General features: G+C 69.2%; 4 protein-coding genes across 8 annotated transcripts; 3 read left to right on the top strand and 1 right to left on the bottom strand.

Annotated features, from left to right (window-relative positions):
• Positions 1 to 598: 598 nt before the first annotated feature.
• TMEM276 (transmembrane protein 276) lies at positions 599 to 1764 on the bottom strand. Its single transcript, XM_055705472.1, has 2 exons — positions 1655 to 1764; positions 599 to 1096 (listed from the first exon to the last, which is right to left on the bottom strand). The coding sequence occupies exons 1-2, from the start codon at positions 1739 to 1741 to the stop codon at positions 626 to 628; spliced, it is 558 nt and encodes a 185-aa protein (XP_055561447.1). The 5' UTR covers positions 1742 to 1764; the 3' UTR covers positions 599 to 625.
• A 1101-nt stretch (positions 1765 to 2865) lies between these two features.
• Positions 2866 to 5023, top strand: FOXH1 (forkhead box H1). The gene is made up of 3 exons (XM_055705574.1): positions 2866 to 3073; positions 3682 to 3786; positions 4187 to 5023. The coding sequence occupies exons 1-3, from the start codon at positions 2909 to 2911 to the stop codon at positions 4901 to 4903; spliced, it is 987 nt and encodes a 328-aa protein (XP_055561549.1). The 5' UTR covers positions 2866 to 2908; the 3' UTR covers positions 4904 to 5023.
• A 4410-nt stretch (positions 5024 to 9433) lies between these two features.
• On the top strand, positions 9434 to 14847 carry PPP1R16A (protein phosphatase 1 regulatory subunit 16A). Of its 5 annotated transcripts, XM_055705577.1 has the most exons (12): positions 9480 to 9548; positions 10210 to 10279; positions 10878 to 11795; positions 12176 to 12246; positions 12807 to 12952; positions 13048 to 13151; positions 13275 to 13402; positions 13490 to 13615; positions 13688 to 13763; positions 13857 to 14010; positions 14119 to 14269; positions 14352 to 14847. In XM_055705577.1, the coding sequence occupies exons 3-12, from the start codon at positions 11537 to 11539 to the stop codon at positions 14685 to 14687; spliced, it is 1551 nt and encodes a 516-aa protein (XP_055561552.1). In that variant the 5' UTR covers positions 9480 to 9548; positions 10210 to 10279; positions 10878 to 11536; the 3' UTR covers positions 14688 to 14847. The 5 variants fall into 5 exon arrangements, with proteins under 5 accessions (XP_055561551.1, XP_055561552.1, XP_055561550.1 ...); XM_055705576.1 differs by lacking the exon at positions 10210 to 10279 and having other exon boundaries at positions 9434 to 9548; XM_055705575.1 differs by lacking the exon at positions 9480 to 9548 and having other exon boundaries at positions 10018 to 10279.
• Positions 14848 to 17131: 2284 nt separating this feature from the next.
• Positions 17132 to 23608, top strand: LOC102048849 (alanine aminotransferase 2). Its single transcript, XM_055705579.1, has 11 exons — positions 17132 to 17322; positions 18988 to 19077; positions 19180 to 19288; positions 19374 to 19504; positions 20170 to 20413; positions 20944 to 21023; positions 21105 to 21241; positions 21856 to 22030; positions 22288 to 22443; positions 22806 to 22918; positions 23228 to 23608. Exons 1-11 carry the CDS (start codon positions 17161 to 17163, stop codon positions 23316 to 23318), a joined length of 1488 nt encoding a protein of 495 aa, XP_055561554.1. The 5' UTR covers positions 17132 to 17160; the 3' UTR covers positions 23319 to 23608.
• Positions 23609 to 23653: the final 45 nt, after the last annotated feature.

Raw genomic sequence — 23653 nt, 5'->3', positions numbered from 1 at the left:
CTGCTGCCCCCAGGCCCAGTACCCCCAGTGCTCCCAGTGCCCCTGGTCCAGCCCAGGCTGATAGGCTCCCTACAGAGCTGAGGTCCTGCCACCCTGCAGCGGGGCCCAAGAGCTGCCATGGCCCAGGGTGCTGTGCCAGGGACCCCTGCCCCTGGGTGCCATGCTGGGCCAGGGACCCCCACCCCCGGGTGCCATGTTGTGTGCCAGGAACCCTCACCCCAGGGTGCCATGTCAGGGACCCCCACCCCAGAGTGCTGTGCCAGGGACCTCCACCCCAGGTTGCCGTGCTGGGGACCCTAGAGTGCCATGCCAGGGACCCCCACCCCTGGGTGCCATGTTGTGCCAGGGACCCCCACCCCAGGGTGCCACCTCTCCCAGCTGAGCCAGTGGGTGCCGTGCATGCCATGCCCGTTGCGGCCCCGATGGGTGCTGGCCCCAGCTCTGAGCCACGGCACCGGGGACACTGCTGCTGCCTCGGGGCCCCGTGCTGGCCCCCAGCCCCAGGGGATCGGCCCAACAGGGCCCAGCGCCTGCTGGTGATGGTGGCAGCAGGGTCCCCGCTGAGCGACGCCATGAAACGAGACCCAGAGGCACTCAGTGAAGGCAATGGCCACCCCACGTGGCTTTACTGCGGTGGGTGGTGGCTGGCAGCACGCAGGGCTCGCCGCAGTGCCAGGTTCCCGGCTGCCAGCACCCAGGGGTGCCCGCCATGGCCGGTGCCGGGTGGCAGCAGGTGGGCAGCAGCCATGAGCAGGCTGCCCAGCGCCGCGGGGCCGTTGGCAGTGAGGGCAGCGAGGATAAGGACTGTGGCGGCGGTGAGGACAGTGACGGCGCGGGCGGCCAGTAGCCGAGCCTCCTCCGGGAGCTGCGCAGCAGCGGGGGCCAGGGCCACGGCCCCCCCCAGCAGCAGGTTGGCAGTGGCCCGGTCGCCGCTGAGGCGGTGCAGGCCGAAGGCCACCAGCGGTTGGCCCAGCATGGCTGAGACCCAGGTGCCGGGCAGGGGGTCAGGGCCCCCCCCGGGCCAGACGGGCTCCAGCGCGTCGCTCGCTGCCGCCAGTGCCTGCAGCAGAAACCCGGCCGCCGGGCCCCCTGCCACCTGCCGGGGCGCAGGGACAGGGTGACACCCAGCTGGCCCAGGGACACAGGAGCAGTGTGGTGACAGGGGACCATCCCAGTGACCAGGGAGCATCCCAGTGACATGGGGCCATCCCGGTGTCAGGGAGGTGGCTGGATGACAGGGCCCCGTTCCGGTGACATGGGACCACCCCGGTGACAGGGCTCCACCCTGGTGACACAGGGCCATCCCGGTGACATGGGGCCATCCCGGTGGCAGGGCCCCATCCTGGTGACATGGGAGTGGTTGGATGACAGGGACCATCCCAGTGACACGGGGCCATCCCGGTGACATGGGGCCATCCCGGTGACAGGGCCCCATCCCGGTGACACGGGGCCATCCCGGTGACAGGGGACTGGTGGCCAAGGGGTGATGGGGGTGGGGGTGGGGGAAGGGGCCCGGTGGCACAGCGGGTGACAGGGCTGTGGTGGGTGGCAGGCCTGGTGGCACGGGGCGGGGGACGGGGGGGCCTGGGGGGCACGGGGGTCAGGGGGGGGCGGGGGGGGCGGAGAGCGGGGGGGTCCCGGCCGCGGCGCTAACCTGGGGGGCGGGGCGGGCGCAGAGCAGGCAGACAGCGCAGAGCAGGGCCTGGGGCAGCGCCCGGCCCGCCCCGCCCGCCGCGGCCATGGCCGGCTCGGCTCGGCTCGGCTCGGGGCGGGGTTAGAGGCGGGGCGGGGTTAGAGGCGGGGCCTGGGGCGGGGGCCACGGGGAGAGCACCGAGCCCGGGGCCACGGGGGGGGTGTGTGTGTGTGTAGGTGTGCGGGGGTGTGCGGAGGGGTGCCAGGGGGGCGCCGGGCGGGGTGCGGGGACGCACGGGCCGTGCACTGTGCAGGGTGCCTGGGGTGTGCGAGGGCGTGCAAAGGCACGTGGGGGGCGTGCAAGCATGTGTGGGGCACGTGCACAGGGGTGCGTGGGGTGCGCGGGGGTGGGGTGTGTGTGCACAGGGGTGCACGGGGTACGCAAGGGTGTGCAACGGCCCGCATGCAGCACACACAACTGTGCAAGGGTGTGCAAGGGTGCACGGGGCGTGCACACAGGCATGCCCAGCACCGTGCAAATGCATGGGGGGGGTGGGGCGCAGGGCTTGTGCGAAGGCACATGCATCACCCGTAAACACGTGTTCATGTGTCACCCTGCCACAGGGTGAAAAGGCACGCGGGGGGCGTGCAAGGCAGGCACAAAGGTGTGCAGGGTGCCAGGCGAGTGTGCAGGGTGTGTGCGCAGGGAAGGGTGCGCATGTGTGTGGGGGGGTGCGGGCACGGCTCTGGGGTTGCACATGCAGGGCTTGCACACCCCCGTGCACGCTGGGGGCGAAGTCGCTCCGGTGCGGGCAGGCGTGTGGGGCCCACGGTGGCGGGGGGGCCTCGGCCGTGGCCGGGACGTCCACTGTCCCCTGGCTCCTGGCCCTGTGGTGGCCGCAGGCCTGGCCATCCATTCACCTCCCAGGGGTGGCTCAGCCCTGGGACCAGCTGGAGCTGCCACCATCAACACGGGGGAACCTGATCCTGGTGGCGTGTGGCAGCCACCTCTGCAGCCATCCCATCCCATCCCAACCCATCCCATCCCACCCCACCCCACCTCATCCCACTCCACCCCATCCCCACCCCATTCCCATTCCCATCCCATTCCATCTTCATCCCCATCCCCACCCCGGAGCCCATCCCCACCTCATCCCCATCCCCATCCCATCCCATCCCATCCCATCCCACCACATCCCATCCCGCCCCTCCCGCCCCTCCCGCCTGCTCCCCCATAAAGCCGCCCCAGCCGCCTCCACCCGGTTCCCCCCCGGTGATGCCGCCGGTGCCGCCCGTGCGGCCGCGCTCGGGGCCGGGCTCAGGGCGGGGGTCCCGGGGCCGGCAGCGGTACCGGCGGCACCCCAAGCCCCCCTACTCCTACCTGGCGCTCATTGCCCTCGTCATCCGCGCCGCCCCCGGCCGCCGCCTCAAGCTCGCCCAGGTACCGACCCCGGGGGCCCCGAGACACCCCAGGACCCCCCCCCGCCTTCCCCGGCCCAACACCCCCCGGTACCCCCCCCGCCTTCCCTGGCAAACCCCGACCCAACACCCCCGCGACCCCCCGCCTCGGCACCCCCCCCTCCCGGACCCCGGCAGCCCCCCCCGGACGCCCCGGGACTTTCCCCCGGACCATCGGGAGCCCTCGGGACCCCCCACGCAGCTACGGGATCCCGACGCCCCCGGCCCCCCCGCCCCCTCCCCAGGCCCCGGGCCTCGGCACCCCCCGGCGCCGCCAGCCCTAGAGCCGGATGCCCCGGCGGGGGGCCGGATTGCCGGCGCCGGGGGGTCTGTCGCCTCTGTCGCTCTATCGGCTCTGTCGCGCCAGTTGCCCTCACTCCACCTGCCGGCTGTGGGGGTCCAGGGCGGGAGTGTCAGTAGGGGGGAGTCCCTGGGGTGCACGCTCTAAGGATCCCATGGGTGCGGGGCTGGGGCGTCCCACAGGGCAGGGGTTGACCGGGGAAGGGGGGGCAGGACCGGTGCGCGATTGAGTGGGTGAGGGTAGCTGACGGGGGTGGGGGTGCGGCCTCCCCGGCTGACGGGCCCCCCCAGATCATCCAGGAGATCGGCAGCCTCTTCCCCTTCTTCGGGGGGGGCTACCAGGGCTGGAAGGACTCCATCCGCCACAACCTCTCCTCCAACCCCTGCTTCGCCAAGGTGGGCCGGGGCGGCAGGGGGCCCTTGGGGTGGGGGTCCTCGGGGTAGGGGGTGTCTCTGGGCTGGGGTAGGGGCTGGGCTGGGGAGACCTGGGGTATGAGGCAGGGGGGGCCCTTAGGGCGGGGTCCCTGAGGATGTGGCAGCTGGGGGGATCCCTGGGGGGGAGCGGCAGGGCTGGGGGGTCCCGTCAGGGTGGGGGTTCCGGGAGGGGGGGGTCTCCCTGGGGATGGGGCGGGGGGGTGTCCCACCGCGGCAGGGGCCGGGCTGGGGGCCTGCCCGAGGGGTGGGCTCCGGCGGGGGGGTGCCGTTCCCGGGGTGCAGCTGCGGGGGGCGCAGGGGGTGGCGCCCCGGGGCGCGTGTGCGGGCGGGGGTCCCAGCGGTGCCTGCGCCCCCCCCGCAGGTGCTGAAGGACCCGGCCAAGCCCAAGGCCAAGGGCAACTACTGGACGGTGGACGTGAGCCGCATCCCCCCCGACGCCCTCAAGCTGCAGAACACGGCGGTGGCGCGGGGGGGAGCGGCCGCTTTCGCGCGGGACCTGGCCCCCTTCGTCCTACGGGGCTGCCCCTACCCCCCCGAGCCCCCCTCCAGCCCCCCCGCCGCCCCCCAGCGCCCCCTCAGCCCCCCGGGACCCCTCCAGCACCGCTCCATCTTCTCCATTGCGTCCCTGCTCCAGGACTTCCCGCAGGGGGGAGGGCACAACTTGGGAAAGTTGGGGACCCCCCCGGCAGCCCCGCGGGACCCCCCCGCGGCCGGTTTGTGGGGGTCGACGCCCATCCTCCACCTCGCCGCCCCCCCCCAGTGTGGGCAGTTGGGGGCCTCCAGCGGTGTCCCTAGTTCTGACCCTGCGGGGGGGGGCTGCGCTCCCCCCCTGGCCTGGGGGCAGCTGCCCACGTCCTACAGCACCGCCGTGGCCCCCAACGCCGTGGCCCCCCCGAGCGGTCCCCCCTTCCTCGCCCTGCGCTGGGGGGTGCTGCCCCCCAGTCCCCCGGTGCCCCCTGGGCCTCCTCTGGGGTCTGAGCCCGAGGGGGGGGCGCAGGCCATGCCCCCCAACAAGAGCATCTTTGATGTGTGGCTGAGCCACCCCGGGGACATCGTGCACCCCGCGTTGCATGGCTAGCACCCCCCGCCCTGAGACTGAGGGGGCTCCCGGGGGCACGGGAGCAAACCCCCCCCTCCCCCACACCCATTCGGACACCTCAGCACCCAAAGCAGGCCCGGCACCCATGCACCCACCCTGTATGGCCCCCCCACGTCCATACCCAAGTCAGCCCTCCCTGTGTCCCCCTGGCCGTGGCCCTGTCACCCCCCCTCCCATGTCACCCCAGCCCCCCCCCCCGCCCCGAGCGGACCCCGCTGTCCGTGACGTGCCACTCCACCCGCCGTGATGGGACCCAGTAAAAAGCAGGTGGTGGCATGGACGCGTGGAGTGTCTGTCGTGAGGGGGGTGACACAAGTATGGGGACCTCCCCAGCCCCCGCCCCGTGGCAGCCCCATGGGATACAAAGCCCACACTCGGGGGGGGGGGGGGGGGGGAGCAGGGCGACCCTCCCCAAACTACCGTGCGACACCCCCTGACGCTGTGCCGCGCCCCTTGGCCCCTCACCTCCATCCTCTGACCCCTCGCCCTCTCCCCTCGTTGCCCCCCCGCCCTGTGCCCCCCGGGGGTGGCGGAGCCGGGCTGGCGGCCCCGGGGCCTTTGCACAACAAAAGGCGGGCGGCACGCGGGGGTGGGGGCACCGGACAGAGTGGTGGGGGTGGGGTGCTACTGGGATGGTGGGGGCTAGGGAGCTGGGGACTGGTTGCGGTGGCGGCGCTGTTCCCAGACCTGAGGACACTGGTGGCTCTGGGAGCGCTGGGCACAATGGGGGTTACTGGGTGCAGTGGGGGCACTGGTCCCAGACTTGGGGGCACCGGTGGCTCGGGGAGCGCTGGGCGCAATGGGTCCACTGGGGGCACTGGTCCCACACCTGGGCACACGGGCTGCACTGGGGCCACTGGGTGCGGTGGTCCCAGACCCTGGGCACAGCTGGAGCGCTGAATACACTGAGGGCACTGGGAGCACCGGCTGCAATGGGGCCACTGGGTGCACTTGTTGCACTGGGTACGCTGGGGGCACTGGGCACGCCGGCTGCAATGGGGCCCCCTGGGTGCACTTGTGGCACTGGGCACACTGGGGGCACTGGGCAGGGCACGGTGTCGGGGTGCCCCCGCCCCCCCCTGTTGTGCCCCAGTGCCCATCCCCCCCGCCCCGGGGGGTGCCGGCCCCTGATAAAGCCCGACCCGACCCGGCGCCTCCGCGTCGGTGCCCCGCGGGGAGCGACGGGGCCGGGCTGAACCGAGCCGAGCGGAGCCGATGCCAGCGGGGCCGGGGTCCCGGGGGTCCCGGGGCCGGCAGCGGTACCGGCGGCACCCCAAGCCCCCCTACTCCTACCTGGCGCTCATCGCCCTCGTCATCCGCGCCGCCCCCGGCCGCCGCCTCAAGCTCGCCCAGGTACCGACCCCGGGGGCCCCGAGACACCCCGGGACCCATCCGCCTTCCCCTGCCCCCCGACCCAACACCCCCCCGGGGGGGGAGGCTGGTGGGGCCAGGGGGTTCCGAGGGGTTCCGAGGTGGGGATGCCGAGGCAGAGGGTCGCGGGGGGGTGTTGGGCCGGGGGTGTCGAGGAAGGCGGGGGAGTCTCGGGGGGTCCTGGGGGGTGTTGTGCCGGGGAAGGCGGGGGGGTCCCGGGGGAGTGTTGGGCCGGGGGTGCCGGGGGCTGCCCCGCGAAGGGACACGGGTGTGAAGCCGGGGCTGGGCTGGGGGCTGGGAGGCACTGGGACGCCTGGGGAGCGGGGCTGCGGTGTACTGGGAGCACTGGGGGGCCGGGGAGCCGTGCCGGGGGACTGGGCTGCACTGGGAGCACTGGGGAGCCACGCCGGGGGACTGGCCTAAACTGGGAGCACTGGGGAGCCACGTCGGGGGACCGGGCTAAACTGGGAGCACTGGGGAGCCACGCCGGGGAACTGGGTTAAACTGGGAGCACATGGTTGCAGGGCTGGGGACTAGGCTGTACTGGGAGCCCGTGGTTACAAGGCTGGGGACTGGGCTGTACTGGTAGCACTGGGCTGTGGGGCTGTGGGACTGGGCTTTACTAGGAGGACTGGGGTGCAAGGGAACCATGCCAGTGGGCTGGGCTGAACTGGGAGCACATGGTTGCAGGGCTGGAGACTGGGCTGTACAGGTAGCACTGGGGAGCTGTGCCAGGGGACTGGGCTGCACTGGGAGCTCAAAGGAGCAGGGCTGGAGACTGGGCTGTACTGGGAGAGGTGTGTACTGCGAGGCTGGGGGATTGGGATGTACTGGGAGCACTGGGGTGCCAGCGTGCCGTGCTGGGAGATGGGGCTGCACTGGAGCACTGGGGTGTGGGGGACTGGGCTGCACTGGGTGCAGGGCTGGGCCATACTGGGCTGTACTGGGCTGTGGTGCTGTGGCACCGGGCTGTACTAGGCTGACAGCCATGCAGTGCTGGGGGGCACTGGGCGGCGCTGGGAGCCTGGGTGTGGGTGTGCGACCCCCCCGGCTGACGGGCCCCCCCCAGATCATCCAGGAGATCGGCAGCCTCTTCCCCTTCTTCGGGGGGGGCTACCAGGGCTGGAAGGACTCCATCCGCCACAACCTCTCCTCCAACCCCTGCTTCGCCAAGGTGGGCCGGGGCGGCAGGGGGCCCTTGGGGTGGGGGTCCTCGGGGTAGGGGGTGTCTCTGGGCTGGGGTAGGGGCTGGGCTGGGGAGACCTGGGGTATGAGGCAGGGGGGGCCCTTAGGGCGGGGTCCCTGAGGATGTGGCAGCTGGGGGGATCCCTGGGGGGGAGCGGCAGGGCTGGGGGGTCCCGTCAGGGTGGGGGTTCCGGGAGGGGGGGGTCTCCCTGGGGATGGGGCGGGGGGGTGTCCCACCGCGGCAGGGGCCGGGCTGGGGGCCTGCCCGAGGGGTGGGCTCCGGCGGGGGGGTGCCGTTCCCGGGGTGCAGCTGCGGGGGGCGCAGGGGGTGGCGCCCCGGGGCGCGTGTGCGGGCGGGGGTCCCAGCGGTGCCTGCGCCCCCCCCGCAGGTGCTGAAGGACCCGGCCAAGCCCAAGGCCAAGGGCAACTACTGGACGGTGGACGTGAGCCGCATCCCCCCCGACGCCCTCAAGCTGCAGAACACGGCGGTGGCGCGGGGGGGAGCGGCCGCTTTCGCGCGGGACCTGGCCCCCTTCGTCCTACGGGGCTGCCCCTACCCCCCCGAGCCCCCCTCCAGCCCCCCCGCCGCCCCCCAGCACCCCCCACCCACCGCCCCCTTCTCCATCGAGCGCCTGCTGCAGTGCCCTGCCTGCCTCCCCCCGCCCTCCCCGCCGCCACCCCCGCCGCCCCCCATGCCCTGGGCGGGGGGCACCCCCTTGCCAGGAGACCCGGCCCACTGGGACCCCCAACACTCCCCCCTCATTCCCCTCTGCACCGTCCCCTGCTATGTCTGTGCTCCTCGTGCCACCCCCCACCCCCTCTGGCTCCCCCTGGAGCTGGGTGAGCCCTGGGGGGGTGTCCCCGTGAGCCCCTACGGCTGCTGAGGGGCCGGGGGGCGCCCCGGGATCAGTGCAATAGGTTTGGGGATCCCTCCCCCATCTCGAATTGGGCACAGCTGGGGGGTGCGGGGGGTGCCGGGGGGCTGTGCCCCCCTCGTGGTGCTGCGGTGAGATCCTGCAATAAAGGTGCTGAGCTGAGCCGCGGGTGCTGGGTGCTGCCCGGGGGCCCCCCACCCCCTCCTCGGACACAGGGGACAGTGTGGGGCACGTGGGTGTCCCCATAGGGTCCCCCGTGGGTGAAGGGGTGTATCTGTGCCCCCCGAGGGGACACTGGGGGGTGGACATGGAGACACTGGGGGGGCGGGAGGGCGCACGGGGATGCTTTGGGGTACACACACCTGGGGAGGACAGGGGGACACGGTGGAGGAACAGATGGGGACACCTAGGGGGACAGAGACGCTTGGGGGGGTGGGGACACCGGGGGGTGAGGGGGCGGGAGGGACACTTTGTGGAGGACAGGGGACACAGGGAGGGGTGGGACACGGGGTGGGACACTAGGCCCAGTTCGGAGCTGTGTGGACAGAGGTGACCGTTGCCACCACCGGTGTCTCTGTCCCCGGCCCCCCACCGCGTGAGCCCCTCTGCCACGTCCCTGGGCTACTGCCCTGTCCGTACCTACCTGTGCCCCACGTCTCAGCCCTGTCCCCATGCCCCAATGTCCCGTGTCCCCTTCCCCACACCATGTTCCCTAGTCCCACTGTCCCATGTCCCCGTCTCCCTGTCCCCTATCCCCATATTTCCATGTCCCCTGTCCCAATGTCCCCGTCCCCCATCCCTCTGTGCCCTATCCCTTTCCCGTCCCCCCTGTCCCCACGACCCCTTGTCTTGTGCCCCCCCGGCCCCGTCTTTCCAGTCCCCACTTCTCCCTGTCCCCCTGCACCCTCCCCCTCCCCTCACGTCCGGAGGGGGGACGGGGGACGGGGGCAGGGACAGGGAGCTCCCAGCCCCTCCCCTCTCCGCCCCCGGTGGCCTCGCGCAACCCCCATCCCGGGGCCCGCCAGGGGGCGCCCGCCTCCCGGGCGTGGCCGAGCGCTCCGCTCTTCCGGCCGGAGCCCCGCCCTTTCCGCCCTCGCCGGAAGCGCGGCGCGTTGCCATGGCGAGCGGCGGCGGCGGCCCCGCCCCGAGCAGCGGCGGCCGAGCGGGCAGGGCCGCGGCCCCGGCACCGTCAGGTACGGCCGGGGGGGTGCAGCCCCCAGGCTCGGGGGTCCCGCGGGGCACCGCCGGAGCGCGGGCCGGACCCGGGGTCCCCGACTCTCCCGAGCCCTGGCGGGGGGGTGGCGGCAGCGCCGATGCCAGGCCCGGCGGTGACCCCGATTGGGTGCCGAGGGGTGTCACGGGGCGGGCAGGGCAGGACCCCGGCATTCCTTCTCCGCGCGCGTCCGGGGGGTCAGGGTGTCCCCCCGCCCCGGCAGCCGCTGCGGCCTCGCCGGCGGCGACGCGCGGGGTGATTAATAAATGATGAGGGGGGGGCTGGTGCTGCCTGGGCAGGCGGAGACATTACAAATGGTAATGGGGGCCCGGCCGTCACGGGGCCCGCCACCGGAGCCGCCACCGGCCCTGCGGCGGGCGCGGCAGCGGGCGCGGGCTCCGCAGTCCGGGGCATCCCTGGGGGGGCATTTCTGGGGGGGGCATTTCGGGGGAGCCCGCCGGCTCGGCTCGGGGCCGGGTGGCGCCAGGGATGCGGCCCCGGGCTCCGGCCAGCGCGTCCCGGGGAGCCGCGTCCCATTGGACGGGCGAATGGATGGATGGACGGACAGACGGATGGATGGACGGACAGATGCGGAGGCTCCGGTGGTCCTGCTGTCCGTGCGATCCCCTCTTCCATTGCAGGCCGACTTCGGAGAGGATTTGCTGCCGGCGTTGGCCTCGGCGTTCCTGAGGGATTTATGCTGGGATTAAGGTGCAGGAATTTTTTTTTCCCTGCCGGACTTTGCCCGGTGAAGTCGTGGCGACTCGCAGGGGAACCCGGTTTGGGGACCGACCGCAGGGCGCCGGCTGTGCTGGAATCTGCCTGTCCCTGCCTGTCCCTGCCCATCCCTGCCGCTGGTGGGACGCGCCCTGCCCGCTGGGCCATGCTGGCGTGGGCGCGAGGTGCTCGGCTGCGGCTCTCCCAGCGTGGCTGTGCCAAACCGGCGCGTGCTGGCGAGGCTGCTCTGGCCAGGACGTGCCAGGCTCCCCTTGGCCGGCAGAGGATCGGTGTTTCTTCCTGGTGAGGTGTGGTCCGCGCCTGCCAGCGTGGTGGGTGACCCCTCAAGGTTACCGGTGTGCTGTTGGCATAGCTGTGCCGGCGCTCATTGGGGTGCGGTGGCTTCGGTGAAGGCGGCTCCTGGGCTGGGGCCCTGGGGAATTCACTTCAACTTGGATTGTAGGTTAATCCTGGATTAGGAAGACGGCAAAAACCAGTGGTGGGTTGGGCACGGCGCAGCTCTTACTGGCAAAGCCAGGCTGTGCTGAGCCTCTCCCCATCCTTTAACGATTTCTTTCCCTTTTTCCCATAGGATTCCAGCCACTGAGTGAAGCTCATCTCACCACAGCTGGGAGAGGCTGGAGCCCCAGCACAGCGATACCTGAGAAGCTGCCCCGATTCTGGCAGCACTGCCTGTACCTCTGCCCGTCGGCAGCTTTCCAAGCTGCGTTATCAGCTCCTCGGCAAGACTGGAGAGGTGGCGGCCGCTGAATGACCGGCAAACGCTTCCAGGGGGCAGGAAGGCAAAAGCTCATTGGGATAATTAGGTGGCAAACAAGCATTTGGGATTGGACTGGCAGGATTTCTCTGGCCTTGACACCTGCCTTGCTCCTCCGTGCCTTTGGATCCGGTGTTGCTGGCCAGCTCTGTTCCAAACCACTGGTGAATGTGAGGTGCTGGGGGGGGATCGCCCCCCTCAAGGCTTAACGGCACCCTCTGGCCCACCCCCCTGCCTGTGGTATTGGGTGCTATAAGAGGAGGCAGGGAGCACTGGGACAAGGGAGATGGTTCCGAAACGCCGATCCCTGTCTCCGGAGCTGGCGGTGAAGCTTGGGGAAGGCACTGGGATACAGGGCTAAGCCAAACCCGTCCCTGCTCTGAGGGACTGTGGGTGATGCTGGTGGGGGAGCTAGCAGCTCCATACCCGGTTCCCGGTGGGATACACTCCGTTCTCCGGCAAAGCTTCTTGCCATGGCTGAGCACTTGGAGCTGCTGGCGGAGATGCCAGCGGTGGCACGGCTGAGCACGCCGGAGCGGCTGAAACACGCTCAGAAACGCCGGGCCCAGCAGCTGAAAAAATGGGCGCAGACAGAGAAGGAGATACAGGGGATGAAGGTGGCAGCTGAGAGGAAGAGGAGGAGGAGGAAGAGCAACAGCCAAGGGAAGAGGGTGACATTCCCCGCCAGTGTCCAGCTGTTGGAGGCGGCGGCCCGGCATGATGCTGAGGAAGGTGGGTGCCGGTGGTGGGAATGGCAGAGTTACTGCTTTCGGTGGGGGCTCTGGGAAAGCTTGAACCGCTAAAAACTCCCAAGTAAATGGTTTTGGGGTTAAAAGTGGGACATAAATCCCAATTTTGCCTCCAAGTGTTCTTGAAAATGAGGTAGCAGCTCATAGCCAGTGTCCATAAATCCAGCTGCAGTGCCTGGGACCCCAGATCCCACCTGCTGCCGGCTGTGGCTTTACTGGGCGCCTGGAGGTACCAGAGAGTTTGGCACTGGTGCGGTGGGACTTTGCATGCAGCGAGCCCAAAGTCCCAAAGTGTCAGTTTCAGCCCTGGCGGGATGCTCCGAGGGCTGGCAGGACCCTCATTCAAACCCTCTTTCTCTGTAGTCCGGCAGTTCCTGCAGAATGGCATCAGCCCCGACCTCTGCAACGAGGACGGTCTCACCGCGCTGCACCAGGTATGCCGTGCCAGTGCTGTTACAGCAGCTCTGGCTTCTGGCTTCTGTCCCTCCATCCTTTCCATCCTGTTGACCAGCTCTACCTGGTGATGCCAGGCTGCTGCATGGCCAGACCTGAGTGCGGGGGGACATGCTGGAGGACGTGCCAAGCCTTTGCCACGCCGCGGGCTGGATAAGGTGGTGGCATCAGGGCTTGGGCAGGGCAGTGCTGTGTCCATCCCAGCAGTGCCACACTGGGGAGGGCACAGCTGTGCCGTGCCAGTGCTCACTGGCTGTTTGGGTGCCTGGAGTTAAGCATCATGCCCCTCTGGTGTCAGCCAGTGTGACAGAACCCAGCTGGCATCTGGACATGGTGTGCACCGGCCTGGTGAAGCCCCCACTGGGGAGCTGCTTCCCTCCAGCCTGCTGGGGATGTGCGGGTGTCCCAGCACCGGCTCCATCCCTCTGCAGTACCTGAATCCATGCTGGCTCCATCCCCGGGAGATTTTGGGGTGCTTTGGGGAAGGTTTCCCCAATACTGGTGCACCCCATAACTGCTGGTGGTGCTTTCTCCCTCCCAGTGCTGCATCGATGACTACGGTGATGTGGTGACAGTGCTGCTGGAAGCGGGGGCCGATGTCAACGCCCGTGACAGCGAGCTCTGGACGCCGCTCCATGCTGCCGCCACCTGTGGCCACCTCCGCCTGGTTCAGCTCCTCATCCAACGGTACCACGGCACAGCCAGGGGGTGTCACCGAACTGGGGCTGCGCACTGCAGCAGCTGCGGGATGTCCCTGACTGCTGTGCCTGTCTCCAAAACAGTGGTGCTGACCTCCTTGCCGTCAACTCGGACGGGAACATGCCCTACGACCTGTGTGAGGATGAAGTGACCCTTGACTGCATTGAGACATCCATGGCAGAGCAGGGTGAGCTTCACCGTGCCAGCATGGTGCTGGTGAAGCGGTGTTGGCTGCCAGGTGAAGGCAGAAATATGACAGGGTGGTGGTCAGGGCCCGGTGTCCCCCCCCTCACCTGCCTCCTGCCAGCAGGTATCACCCAGGAGAAGATTGAGGAGGCTCGTGCTGCCACCGAGCGCAGCATGGTGCAGGAGATCCGGCAGCTGGTACAGGCAGGGGCTGACCTGGACGCGCCACGGGGACACGGCGGCGCCACGTTGGTAGGATGGGCAGAGGCAGGGGTGACAGCAGGAGGGGTGTGACAGTGATGGCTGAGCCACCCCCAACCGCGTCCCCATCCCCGGCAGCTGCACATCGCGGTGGCCAACGGTTACATGGAGGCGGCTGAGCTGCTGCTGGAGCACCGGGCTGGCACCAGCGCCAGGGACGAGGATGGCTGGGAGCCCCTCCATGCCGCTGCTTGCTGGGGGCAGGTAGGCACGGGCAGGGCGGGCAGCCTCTGCTGGGTTTTGCTGTTGCTCACCCCGTGCCCTTTGTCTGCCCAGGTGCAGCTGGTGGAGCTGCTGGTGGCTCACGGTGCCGACCTCAACGGGAAGTCGGTGCTGGATGAGACCCCCCTAGGTGAGTTGTTGTTTTGGTGGGGGGGGATCTTCCATCCCTGTGGGACGCTGCTGAGGTTTTTTGGAGTGCCGGTGGCTCGTCCCCTTTCGCCAGGTGACGCCACTATCCTTGCTGCAGATGTTTGTGGGGATGAGGAGGTCCGGGCCAAGCTCCTAGAGCTGAAGCACAAACACGATGCCGTCATGAAATCCCATGAGAAACACAAATCCTTGCTCCAGCGCCGCACCTCCAGTGCCGGCAGCCGTGGGTAAGGCCGGAGGGACCCTTGCTGCCGTAGCCGTAACCACCGGCACTGAGGAGGGGGGTGCAGGGGCTCCGTGTGCCATACTGAACTCTCCCCACATCTCTGTCCTAGGAAGGTGGTGCGGCGGGTGAGCGTCTCGGAGCGTACCAACCTGTACCGTAAGGAGCATGAGCGGGAGGCCATTGTCTGGCAGCGCACCGAGCACCGCGACAGCGAGGATGAGGACCGGCAGACGGACGCCGAGCTCCGCTGCCACTTGGCCGTGAGTTGCTGGGACTTTGGGCGAGGGTTCCCCGTGCGCAGCATTGCTGGGGCGGTGACATGGTGTCCCTCTTTCCCGGCAGGATCCCACGGGATCGGCGCCAGCAGAGCCCCCCGAGCCGCCACCACAGCGCAACGGCACAGCCCTCTATTCCAAAAAGTCAGAGCGTGGCAGCGGCGGCACTGCGGTGGACACGGGGGTGGATGTGGCACGGGAGAAAGCCCACCACACCCTGGCAGACCTCAAGCGGCACCGGGCAGCCTCCAAGCTCCAGCGCCCGCGCCCCGAGGAGCACCCGGCTGGGGGGGCGCCCGGCCCACCCCCAGCCCCCGGCTCCGCAGACCCCCCGCTCCTCAAGCTGACGGCGCCGGCTGAGGAGGCGCCGGCCGAGAAGCAGCGCTGCTGTAAGGTGATGTGAGTGGCTGCGGCACCCGTGGGTGCAGCACCCAACCCCCCCGGCGCTGCAGTGGCCCTGGCCCCTCGGCTGGGGGGTGTGGAGTGTTTTTTGCCTCTTTTTGACTGTTTTGAAAATGGGGCCTTTTTTTCTGCTGAAATCAAAGCCTTGTCATTTTGCACCACCTGCTGTCTCTGTGCCGTATGGTGGGGGTCTGCCCGGCCCCCTCACCCCGCGGCACCGCCCGGGGCTGGGGGGCATGTGGTTCCTGTGTCCCTTGTGTTCCTTGTCCCTGCGCCGGTGTCACTGCTCCAAGACGTGGTAAAAATAGCCCTGTCCTTGGCCCCCCCGCGGGGTGTGTGGGTGCAGGCAGGGTGTGGGCAGGGTGCAGGCAGGGTGTGGGCAGGGCGTGGGCAGGGCGTGGTGCCCCCCCCCCGCCCCCTGTGCACCCCCCCACCTCCCCGGGCTGGGGGCCGGCAGGCGGCCGGGCAGCTGCCTCCCCCGGGTATATTTAGGAGCCGGCACGCAGCTGCTCGCAAAGGTCAGGCTGCGGCGGTGACACCACAGGGTCCCCCGTCACCCCGCAGCCCCCCCCCCCCCCCCCCCCGGACACAGGTGAGGCGCCGGGGGGGCGCTGGGGCCCCCTGGGATGAGGCTCTGCGCCAAGGGAGGGGGCTGCTGGGGGGGAGGGGGCTGCTGGGGGGCAGGGGGGGCTGGGGGGGCATGGGCTGTGCTGCCTCCCCACTGCGTGGGGCTGATAAGGGCTCGCGCTGCCCCACACCCACGGGAACAGGGTGCCCGGAAGGAAACACGTGGGTCTGGGACCCTTGGCAGCCCAGAGGGCAACATGTGGGGTTGGGACCCCTGGCACCCCAGAGGGCAACATGTGGGGTGCCCCATGGCGAGGGGGCGCCGTGGAAGTAAGGGGGGTGGGACACCCCACATGCTGTGGGTGGTTTTGGAGCACCCATGGGGAAGGGGGCCGTGGGGCACCCGCAGTGGGGTGTCTATGGGGCGCCCCCTGGGGGAGGGGGGTTGTGGGGCAACCCCTGGGGAGAGGGGCTGTGGGGCACCCACAGCGGGGTGCCCGTGGCTCCCCCATAGCCAGGGGTCCCCCCGCCCCCGGCAGTTGTGGGGCACACACCCCCCCCCCCGGGAGCAGCGGCAGCCAATGGGGTTGGGGTGGGCGGGGATTGGCTGGCGCGGGGGGCGGGGCTGGCGCGGGGTGGCGGGCAGGGCCGGCAGGGGGCGCTGTGGGCAGCGGGGCCATGAAGCAGCGCGGGTTAGTGGGGCCGGGGGGCGGCGGGGGGTCCCAGACCCACGCGTGTCCCCGGGGGTCCCAGCCCCCGACTCCGGTCCCCGGGAGTCCCAGCCCACCACGTGCCCCCGGGGGTCCCAGCCCCACGCGTGTCCCCGGGGGTCCCAGTCCCCCACGTGCCCCTGGGGATCTCAGCCCGTGGCCCCTTGCCGGGGCCCGGCTCTCCGTGTGTCCCCCGGGCGTCACACCCCGAATCCACCTGTTGTGTCCCATGTCACCTGTGTCACCCGTGTCCTGTGTCCCCCACAGCCCTGTGTCCCCCGGTCCCAGGTCCCCCCTGTCCCCTTGTTCTGTGTCGCCATGTCCCTGTACTCCGTGTCCCCTGTGTCCCCATGTCCCTATACCCCGTGTCCCCACGTCCTCCAGTCCTGTGTCCCCCCATGTACTGTGTCGTCCTGTGTCCTCCCTTGTCCCCCACGTCTCATGTCCTCTTGTGTCCTCCCGTGTCCCCCTGTGTCCCCATGTCCCATGTGTCCCATGTCCTGTGTTCCTCCATGTTCCCGCTTCCTATGTCCTGTCCCCCGTGTCCCCCATGTCCCCCCGTGTCCCCGCACCCCGTGCCCCCCAACCGTGGGCCAGGACACCCCGTGGCGGGGGGACACCCCCGGGACCGGTGCCTGTGTCCGGGCAGTGCGGGGGGGGGGAAGTGGGTCTGGCCGGGGACCGGGACCGGGGCCCAAGGCCCGGTGCGCGGGGCGGTGCTGGGGGGAGGCGAGCTCGGTGCCCGTTGCCCAGGGCGGGGGAGGCGGGTCCGGCCGCTGTCCGGTGCCAGTGCCCGGGACGGTGCCGGCCGTGAGGTGTGGGTGGATCCGGCCGGTGTCCGTTGCCCTCGGTGCTGGTGCCCATTGCCCCCGGTGCCCTTTGCCCCCGATGCCGGTGTCCCCGGTGCCGGTGCCCATTGCCCGTGGCGGTGTCTGGTGTCCCCGGTGCCCGTTGCCCCCGGTGCCAGTGTCCCGGTGCAGGTGGCCGTTGCCCGGGGCGGCGCCGGGGAGGTGCGGATCCGGCCGGTGCCTGGTGCCGGTGCCCGTTGCCCCCGGTGCCGGTGCCCGGTGCTGGTGCCCGGTGCCCGGGGCGGTGCCGGGGGGGCGGGCCCGGCCGCTGTCCAGTGCCGGTGGCCCCGGGGGGGCGATGCGGGCTCTGAGGACGCTGCGGCCCCGCAGGCTCCCGGCCGGGCGGACCATGGCGGCGGCGGCGGCGGCAGCGGCGGGTTCGGGCCCCGGGGGCGGCCGCGGGCCGGTGCTGACCCCCGGCACCATGAACCCGGCAGTGCGGCGGGTGGAGTACGCGGTGCGGGGGCCCATCGTCACCCGCGCCCTGCAGCTGGAGCAGGACCTGCGGCAGGTACCCCGGGACCCCCACCCCCGGGACCCCATCCCCAGCACCCCCGGGACCCCACCCCTGGCACCCCTAGACCGGGATATCCCCAAACCGAGCACCCCCAGACTGGGCACCCCCCCCAGGCACCCCCAGACCTGGGGACTCCTGACCTGGACACCCCCCACCCAGCACCCCTAGACACCGGCACCCCCACACCTGGGCACCTCCCAGGCTGGGGTGTCCTATCTGGGGCACCGCCGGACACAGCACCCCCCACCCAGCACCCCCACACCTGGCACCCTGGGGACCCCCAGACCGGGATATCCCCAAACCGGGTACCCCCAGGCCCAGCACCCCATTCCCAGGAGGGACCTCTCCCCCTCCCCATGCCCCCCCCGCTGCCATGTCCCTGAATCCACCTGTGCGCCCCCCAACTGCCACCCTGGAGTCAGCTGAGTCCTATGGGGGGGTCTCCCCTGGGCGGGGGGGTGTCCCCTGGGCAGGGGGTGTCCCGTCAGTGGGGGTCTCCCCTGGGTGGGGGGAGGTGTCCTATGGGTCGGGGGTGTCCCCTGGGTGGGAAGTGGTGTCCCGTGGGCAGGGGGTGTCCCGTGGTAGTGGGGGTGTCCTGTGGGGGTGTCCCTGCAGCCCCTGCGGGCAGGTGGTGGCGGGGCAGGGTGCCAGCCTCACCTTGCCCCAGCACTCCCTGTCCCTGGCACCCAGCCCGGGCACCCTTGGGTGCTGGGTGGGGGTAGGGGCACCCTGGGTGTCTGTGGCAGTGTGACTCCCCATGGGACACTGACAGGGTCCCCCAGTGCCCCGGGATGATGGGGGGGTGATGGTGGGGTGACAGGGGTGGCTGGGCATGACAGGGGGTGACAGTGGGTGATGGGAGGTGACAAGGGGTGACAGGGTGGTGGTGGTGACAGGAGGATGATGGCAGTGACAAGGGTGACAATGGTGTTGGGGGTGATGGAGTGATGGTGGCAGAGGGTGACGGGGGTGACGGATGCCAGGAAGTGATGGGAGTGACAGCAGGTGACAGGGGTGGTGGTGGCAGGCATTGCCAGTCTGGGGCAGAGTCCGGCCTCTGGCGGAGGTGGCCAAAGTCCAGGGCTGGGCGGGAGGTGGCCATGGCCACCCGGGGCTGGAGACCTGGTGTGGGGCATTGGGGACCCAGTGTCCTTGTTCCCCAGTGTCCCCAAGGGCCCTGTGTCCCACTTGTCCCCATGTCCCAGCTGTGCCCCCTGGGGTCCCGAAGTCCCAACCATCCCTAGGGTGCCCATGTCCCAGTTGTCTCCATGTCCCACCCACCCCCCGGGACAGGGGACACTGGGGTTGTGCCAGGGCCTGGGGTCACCCTGTTGAAAGTGCCACCCAAGCCACAGTGGTGCCATCCCTGGGTGGGGGTGGCCAGATTGTCACCCCTGACCCCTGTTCCCTGTCCCTGTCCTCATCCCCAACACCATACCTGTCCCCCTCCCTGTCCCTGACTCTGTCACTGTCACTGACCTTGCCCCCTTCCCTGTCCCCATCCCTGTCCCCATCCCTGTCCTCATCCCTGTCCCTGAATCTGTCACTGTCCCCACACTGTCCCCATCCCTGTCCCTGTCCCCTTCCCTGTCCCTGTCCCCCAACTCTGTCACTGTCTCCTTCCTTGTCCCTGTGCCCACACTGTCCCCATCCCCACAGGGTGTCCCCAAGCCCTTCACCGAGGTGATCAAGGCGAACATTGGTGATGCGCACGCCATGGGGCAGAAACCCATCACCTTCCTCCGCCAGGTACCCAGCTCTGGGTGACAGCATGGGGGGGACAGGGGGATGGGGACACCCAGGCGTCCGGCGCGGACCCAGGTGTCCGGGGCTGAGCGGGTCCCCTGGCAGGTGACCGCCCTGTGCCTGTGCCCGGAGCTGCTCGCCGAGCCCTCCATCCCCCAGGATGCCAAGGGTCGCGCCCGCCGGCTGCTGGCAGCCTGTGCCGGGCAGAGCGCTGGTGAGTACCCGTGCCCCGCAGTGGAAGGGACCCCCCCAGTGTCACCTCCCGGATGCCTCTGTCACCCCTGTGTCCCTTCTGCCAGGTGCCTACAGTGCCAGCCCTGGTATCGAGCTGGTGCGGCAGGACGTGGCGCGCTTCCTCCAGCGCCGTGATGGTGTCCCCGCCAAGCCCCAGGACATCTTCCTCTCCACCGGGGCCAGCGATGCCATCGTGGTATGGGGACATCGGCCATCCCCAGCATCACCCGGGCCCTGGGCTGGGTGCCACCCGCCAGCCGTTCCCACGGCGGATGCTCACAAAGGGACTTTTGTGCCAGGGTTGGCACCGGCCCCAGGATGGGCAGTGCCAAGATGGGGGGGTGGCACTGGGGATGATGTGTCCCTACTGTCCCCATGCTTCCTTTGTGTCCCCATGGCTCCGTGGGGTGCATGCCAGCACCCTGCCCATGGTGACCAAGCTCTTTTGACGCTGTCCCTGTCCCCATGGTATCCCTTTGCCTGCAGCGTCCCTGTGCCTGTGATGTCCCCATGCTGTCCCCATGGTGTCCCTGTCCCCACACTGTCCCCATGCCATTGCAGTGCCCCCATCATCCCTGTCCCCATGCTGCCCCTATGCCCACACCAACCCCATCCTGCTGTCCCCATGCCCATGACCTCTCCAGCCCCACACCGTCCCTGTCTCCACACCATCCTTTGTCCCCACGCCACCCCCGTCCCCTTATTGTCCCTGTGCTCACACCATCCCTGTCCCCTCACCCTCCTTCTCCCCACACTGTCCCCATGCCCACACCACCCTGTCCCCACACCGTCCCCATGCCTTCACCATCCTGTCCCCACACTGTCCCCATGCCCATGCTGCCCCTCTCCCCTCCCCCGCAGAGCATCCTGAAGCTGCTGGTGTCTGGCGAGGGGGGGTCCCGCACGGGGGTGCTGATCCCCATCCCGCAGTACCCCCTCTACTCGGCGGCCATCGCCGAGCTCAGCGCCGTCCAGCTCAACTACTACCTGGACGAGGAGCACTGCTGGGCGCTGGATGTGGCCGAGCTGCGGCGGGCACTGGCTGAGGGGCGTCAGCATTGCTGCCCCCGCGTCCTCTGCATCATCAACCCCGGCAACCCCACTGGTACCTGGGGACAGGACCCCGAGACGGGGCTGGGACCCCGAGGCAGGGCTGGGACTCTGGGGCTGGATTGGGACCCCAAGATTAGATAGGGACCCCAGGGCTGGATTGGGACCCCAAGACTGGACAGGGACCCCAGGGTTGGGCTGGGACCCTGGGGCTGGGGCCCTGAGGCTTGGCTGGGACCCCAAGACTGGACTGGGACATTGGGACTTGACTGGGACGCCAAGACTAGACTGTTACCCCAGGGCTGGTCTGGGACCCCAAAACTAGATTGGGACCCCTGGGCTGGACTGGGACCCCAGTTCCCTGTTGGGACTGGGACTGTGGCTGGCACCACGAGGGCTGGGACTGGGATGCCCTGTGCTCTGGTGGTGCCAAGGCTGGGACCCCCAATGCCTTAACAGTGCTGGGACCAGGACCTCCAAAACCCAACCAGTATGTGGGCTCAGTCCCCCGGAACCCAGCCGGTGGGGGGGCTGGGAGCCCCCAGTGCCAGCACCACGATGTCTCCTGATGCTGTGTCCCCCCAGGACAGGTACAGAGCCGGCAGTGCATTGAGGACGTCATCAAGTTTGCCTTTGAGGAGAAGCTCTTCCTCATGGCTGATGAGGCGAGTGAGACCCACGGGGTGACCCCCCTCCCCGGGGAAACCTCAGCATCTGAGTAACACCCCGCCACCTCCTCACCCCAGGTGTACCAGGACAACATCTATGCTGAGGGCTCGGCTTTCCACTCCTTCAAGAAGGTGCTGTTTGAGATGGGGCCGCCCTACTCGGAGGTGGTGGAGCTGGCCTCCTTCCACTCTGTCTCAAAGGGCTTCATGGGCGAGTGAGTCCCACCACCGTCACCCTAGGGGTGGGTGGCCATGGTTTCACAGGTCCTAGGGATGCCACAGACTGAGGAATAGGGATGGAGATGACGTAGCCCTGTGTGTCCAAAGGTGGGGATGGGGATGCCGCTACCCCATGGATCCCCTGGGATGGAGATGATGATGCCATGGCCTTGTAGGTCCAAGGGTGGGGATGGAGATGCCAGCACCCCATGGATCCCCTAGGGTGGAGGTGGTGATGTCACAGCCCTGTGGGTTCCAGGAGTGGAGCTGGTGATGCTATGGCCCCATGGGTCCTTAGGGGAGGGGATGGAGATACTCCAACCTTATGGATCTCTTGAGGTGGAGGTGATGATGCCACCACTCTGTGGGTCCCAAGGGTGGGGATAGTGATGCCATGACCCTGTAGGGACGTGACACAGCTCTGTGGGTGTTAGAGGACATAGAGCCACAGCCTGCCGGCTCTTTTCTGCGGGTTCCCATCATAGACCCCCATCCGTAGGTCCCTCTCTGTTGGTTCCTGTCCATGGGTCCCCATCCACAGCTCCGATCTGTGGATCCAGGGCTCCTCCGTGGGTTCCCATCCATCACTCCTCGGGCCATGTCATGCCAGGTGCGGGTTCCGCAGTGGGTACGTGGAGGTGGTGAACATGGACCCTGACGTGCAGCAGCAGTTGGCCAAGCTGGTGTCAGTGCGGCTGTGCCCACCTGTGCCTGGGCAGATCCTCCTGGATACTGTCGTTGATCCACCACAGCCTGGGGATCCTTCATATGAGCTCTTTATTGCTGTATGGGATCGGATGGGGATGGGGATTGGGATAGGGGTTGGGATAGGGATGGGATGGGGATGGGATGGGGGTGTAATGGGATGAGATGGGGATGGGATGGGATAGAGATGGGTTGGGGATGGGGATGGGGATGGGGATGGGGATGGGGATAGAGATGGGATGAGATGGGCTGGGCATGGCGCTGGGCATAGGATGAGGATGGGGATGTGTTGGGATGGGATAGAAAGGAGATGTCCCCAGCCCGGCTGTCCCAGCAGGAGAAGAAGGCGGTGCTCAGCGCCCTGGCGCACAAGGCCCGGCTTACCCAGGAGATCTTCAACCAGGTGCCCGGCATCCGCTGCAACCCTGTGCAGGGCGCCATGTATTCCTTCCCCCGCATCGAGCTGCCGCCCCGTGCCCTGGCCGCCGCCAAGGTGCTGTGGGGCTGGGCAGGATGAGTCCTGGGTGCTGAGGCTGGGCAGAATCTGTCCTGGATGTTGTGGGTCTGGGCAGGATGAATCCAGGGCAATGTGGGGCTGGGCAGGGTGAGTCCTGGGTGCTGTGGGGCGGGGCAGGATGAATACTGGGCAATGTAGGGCTGGAAAAAATCAGCCCTAGTGCTGTGGGGCTGGGCAGGATGAGTCCTGAGCCATACAGGGCTGGGCAAGGTGAGTCCCAGGCAGTGATCGAGGCCCTTAATGGTGCATGGGGTGGCGCCCTGCCCCATCTGTGGGTCCGATGCTCCCTGTGCCCACCCATGGCCGTGTGTGGTGCTGAGCCCCATTCTGTCCCGCAGGCGCAGGGTCAGGCCCCTGACATGTTCTTCTGCATGAAGCTGCTGGAGGAGACGGGCATCTGTGTGGTGCCGGGCAGCGGGTTCGGGCAGCGGGAAGGCACCTTCCACTTTCGGTGGGTGCCTGGGGGATGGGGGTGGGTGTTGGTGAGGGGGTCAGGGGTGGGCATGAGGTTGGGGTCCCACCATGGGGCTGGAACCCCACCCTAAGACCCTCATCCTCAGTTTGAGTTGGCTGGGGAGGTGGGGGTGGGAGGGTGCAAGGTCTAGGGGTGCAGGGAGAAGGGGGTCTTGGGTGCCCAGTGGGTTGGGTGCAGGGTGGTGAGGAGCTTGTTAGGGGGTAGAGATGGAGATATGGGGCTCAGAGAGCTGCTGGGGGGTGTTCCCCCACCCCAGCCCTGGTGTCAGCCCCCCATGTATCCCAGGATGACCATCCTGCCACCCACTGAGAAGCTGCAGGTCCTGCTGGAGAAGCTCAGCAGCTTCTACACCAAGTTCGTCAAGGAGTACTCCTAACACCGGCACCCCCCCAGCCCCGGCACCCCCCTGTGCCCCCCTCAGCACCCACCACTCCACACTCCCCACCGGGCTCCACGTGCCATGGGCCGGGACTCTGCCCTAGGTGGTCCCTGAAGTGCCTTCAACTTCTTCGTGCCTTTTTGTTGGGGGACACAAGGGCACCTCGTGTGCCAGGGCTGGTCGCCCTCCTGCTGCCCCTGTGTCCCCTGGGGGGGGATGGTACGGGAGCAGTAGGCAGGGCCAGCTCTCCTCTCAGCAACCCCACTAATAAAAGGGTAGTGACCAGCCAGGTCGAGCCAAGCATCCTCTACAACCTGCCACCCATGGGTGCC

This window comes from Falco cherrug, chromosome 3, assembly GCF_023634085.1.
Source record: "Falco cherrug isolate bFalChe1 chromosome 3, bFalChe1.pri, whole genome shotgun sequence".
NCBI lineage: Eukaryota > Metazoa > Chordata > Aves > Falconiformes > Falconidae > Falco > Falco cherrug.
Note: the sequence above shows the minus strand (reverse complement) of the source record. Positions and strands in the feature narration are given on the sequence as shown.